The following is a 3861-nucleotide window of genomic DNA, read 5'->3' as shown; positions in this document are numbered from 1 at the left end:
CAATGCTATATGGTTGGTGACAAACACCCCTTTTAGAGACACTGTATACGTGGAATAGAGACGTCTTACTTCATCATCTCTATCATCTCTAGTCAACAACTGAGACGTCTTTTCAAAGCGTTGTAGGAACGTCTCCCCAAGGAGCGTCTCAAAAATATAGAGATGTTTTACAAAGCATCTCTACATTAATTGAGACGTTTACTAGAAGCGTTTAACTATGTCTCTATGAATATATAGTCATTTGGATTACATCTCTATAAATTTAAAATCATTTTAATAAAAACATTTGCACATAAAAGAATAACAAGGACACACTTGTTGAGACGCTTTGTAGCGTATCAATGTTATGTTCAGATGTATTTTTTTAATACCAGATTTTTTTTCTTATTTATATTTATACATTGTACTGTATGTATACATATGTATTTTTTAGAATAAATTTTGTAATATTTATATTTATTAACTTTATAGACACGTCCATGGTTCTCAATTATACTATAATTGGAAGGGAGAGGATCCATAGGAAAGTATTGGCTTCAATTTGTATAAATAAATATAGTTTAAAGTAAAATCATCCATCACAGTGAAAAATATACGATATCCACATAACGACTGAATGGAAAAATAAAGGTCAATACAAATTCCTAAACATAAAACTAAGGTAAGTCTTCTAAATTGATGGAGATCAATCTGAATGAATTCTTCAACTAGAAAGTGCATCCATTCTTTCATCTTTCATCTATTTTTAGAAGGGAACACCCTTGCTTCTATTCTTTTTATAATCAACTCCTTTCTCCTGCAAAGAAACCGGTATCAAAAAAATAATGGATACGGGCACATATGGGACATCAAGCACAATAAGATCAATAAACTAAATTTAGATGTACCGAGCGGGTTGAAGTATTTGTCTTAGGCTGACCTACCACGCAGGTTGAAGTATTTGCTTTCAGTTTTTTACCTGGAAATAGGCAAATATTACATGGGTAACAAGAAAGTCAATTATTATATCATTGGAATTGTATATATACTTGGAGATAATGAAATTAAGCTTACATGGGATCGAGGCCAAGCAATAACAGTAAAACAACCAATGGCGTCTCTTACTGTATGGCAATTTTCAAATGGTCTAGGTAGCCTCTCATTACCAATATTTGAAACAGCATGAATAGCCACACCATAATATTCACTTCCAACCATATCTCCTCCAACCACATGTGTGCTATCCATAGTCACTAAATTACCTTTTGCCACAACTCTATTTTTGTATACTGGATTCAATGAGAATATGAAAACCACCCTTTGGTCCTATCATATCAAGAAACATGCCATTGGTATTAGAAAAAATAAGAAATTGTTTTTCAGGAAACCACAAGACCTATTTGCTACAAGCAAAAATAGAAACTTACTAATTTAGATGAACTTTGTTTTAAGACTTCCTTTCTTTGAGGCACCTGTGTTATATATTTGAAACTATCAAATCATGTGGATATGTACTGGTAATATGAACACTAATATATGAAGGAACCATACAACCATACTATTTTAAAACTTTTAATCAACAGTTTTAATTTAACCTGATTGACTTTGTCCTTATGAGATAAAATTGGTTCCACGTAACTTTCACTAGATCTTGGCCTTTTGCCAGAGCTTGCAATGGCTTGCTTGCTGCAACTAAAAGTTAGTTCAATTACATAAATGTTCAGAAAATAAAGCATTGCTTTGTAATAAAAAAAATAACAATTCACCTCTGCGCCAATCTGTTGATTTGTTAAAACAGAAGTGGCATAACTTGGTTTAGCTCTAGTTGAATTGACCTGGCGTAACTTGGTACAACATATCTTAAAATCATGATAGTGTTAACACATTGACAATGTCTGATGAAATACCTACTAAGTAAATAATGCAATACCTACATGTTGTTTGGTATAGCATGGGCACCGGAAGAAAAGTCTTCAAGTTCACTAACAAATGTATCTATAATATCATTGTCAGTCTGTTGAATATGACCCTGCAAGAGAAAAACACATTATTGGAAAAGTTGGACATCAATATTTACTAATTTAGTTTTATGTACGTAGATGAATATACCTTATTGTTTCCATTCTGAGATAATTCCAAATTCTTTTGGACTAGTTTGGACCTTTTGATATTTATTTCCATGCTTGATTGCTACAATTGAACTCCAATACAATTATATACATTCTCTCAAAATCAATCATGGTTAATTAACGTGATATGTTATTCATAAGATACCTTGGCAAATGTGCGTTCATATGGTATAGGCTGGTTCTCATGATGATCCTTGGCATTAGTACAACAAATATTAGATGATTGCTGCAATTCATGATACACACCAACAGTTAGAAGTTGTGAAACAATGAATTAACATTTATCAAATAGAAAACATTACCTGCACATAATTTGATGTAGAGTGAAGATTAGCACCTGGACTAGCTAGGTTATTAGCAAATCCATTTGTATTGCCATCAATAGCTTGTTCAAAACTATGAACCTATACAAAATGCAAAAATTTTACAGTTGTTGCTTAGTGCATCAATGTTCAGTAAGTAAATTTCTGCACAATTAATAATTAAGCATATACCTTGTCAGTTTCATTCTCACCCACCATAGTTGGTTCCGTGGACCAGTGACTAGCCTTTAACCTTTTGGTAGTGCTCGCGGTAATTACTTGCTACAATTTGTTGAAAGTCAATTAAGTTTACGACATATTATAAAAAGACATGGTTCAATAGCATGGTGAGATCTGCACAAATTACTTTGGCAATCATGTGTTCTTGTGGTACAGATAGATTCACATGACCATCTGTAGCTTTAGCATAACTGGAAGAGTGCAACTGCTGCAACAGATGAAAAATTACGATGTAAATACTACTTTGATAGCACATCCAATTAAAATTTATTAAGTTAAATATACACCACCCGTTCAACATTGTCACATGACTCTGTGTTATTAACTTCTTCATCAATATTCTCCTGTAACAAAACCATATAGTGGGTAAATATTGTAATCACTGAGTGCTATTTCCCAAAAAAATTATGATGATGCACATATGCTTACAATATTATTTTCTTTGGCTACCACCATGGTGCACCAATCCTCTGCAGGGAATTTCCGTTTTATGAAGGCACACATAAGATTCATGTCATGACTCAATACCTCTATTTATTTTCTCATTGTCTCCATTGATAACTTTAGCATTTCATATTCCTCACATTCCCTAGGAACACCTAGTCCCTGATAAACCTCTACCTGGCTCCAATTATTATTATTATTATCATAGTACCCTTGAAGTTTTGTCTCTTTTCCAACTATACCTCCAAAAACTTCCCCATAATCTTTGGTTGAAAGATTGCCAGATTTAGTATCTTTTCTTTTGGCTAATTCATTATACGCCATTTCCTATTAAATAAAAATATGGATGTAGTTAACCATAAATGAATCAAATTGCATTTCTAGCTGTAGGCACCAAGAAAAGAAATTTACCAGTGCTGCCTTTAGATGAGGATCCTTTTTCTTATGTGCTTCATCCCATACATCAATACTGCGAACCTTTCCTTTACTTTTCTCCTTCTATGCAACAAAATAAATCAAAAGTTTTATCAAATGTCTAGTTATATAGCTTTTGATCTATAGTAAAAAGTATTAGTTGTAAAACAAGCACTATCTCTTTTGAAAGTCTAGCATGACTTTTTCTTCCAGTTGTATGTGGATTCCTCTGTTGTTTTGCATATTCAGAGTTCTTCTCACATAATTTCTGTAGTCATTGATTTTCTGGTTAATACCGATTGTTAAGAAAAATAATTCGACAACAAGTACAACTTAAAAATAGAGATGTCACT

General features: G+C 32.7%; 1 protein-coding gene across 4 annotated transcripts; it reads right to left on the bottom strand.

Annotated features, from left to right (window-relative positions):
- Positions 1 to 580: 580 nt before the first annotated feature.
- LOC107304169 lies at positions 581 to 3608 on the bottom strand. 4 transcript variants are annotated; one of them, XM_040524614.1, is made up of 15 exons: positions 3506 to 3608; positions 3080 to 3421; positions 2938 to 2994; positions 2778 to 2858; positions 2603 to 2692; positions 2411 to 2512; positions 2254 to 2334; positions 2089 to 2169; positions 1914 to 2008; positions 1746 to 1838; positions 1575 to 1671; positions 1407 to 1451; positions 1054 to 1305; positions 888 to 958; positions 581 to 796 (listed from the first exon to the last, which is right to left on the bottom strand). In XM_040524614.1, exons 2-10 carry the CDS (start codon positions 3161 to 3163, stop codon positions 1769 to 1771), a joined length of 741 nt encoding a protein of 246 aa, XP_040380548.1. In that variant the 5' UTR covers positions 3164 to 3421; positions 3506 to 3608; the 3' UTR covers positions 581 to 796; positions 888 to 958; positions 1054 to 1305; positions 1407 to 1451; positions 1575 to 1671; positions 1746 to 1768. The 4 variants fall into 4 exon arrangements, with proteins under 4 accessions (XP_040380548.1, XP_040380547.1, XP_040380549.1 ...); XM_040524613.1 differs by having other exon boundaries at positions 1575 to 1665; XM_040524615.1 differs by having other exon boundaries at positions 1575 to 1665; positions 1746 to 1823.
- Between the last annotated feature and the right edge of the window lie 253 nt (positions 3609 to 3861).

Source organism: Oryza brachyantha, chromosome 5 (assembly GCF_000231095.2).
Source record: "Oryza brachyantha chromosome 5, ObraRS2, whole genome shotgun sequence".
Taxonomy (NCBI): Eukaryota; Viridiplantae; Streptophyta; class Magnoliopsida; order Poales; family Poaceae; genus Oryza; species Oryza brachyantha.
This window is presented reverse-complemented; position numbering and strand designations above follow the sequence as displayed.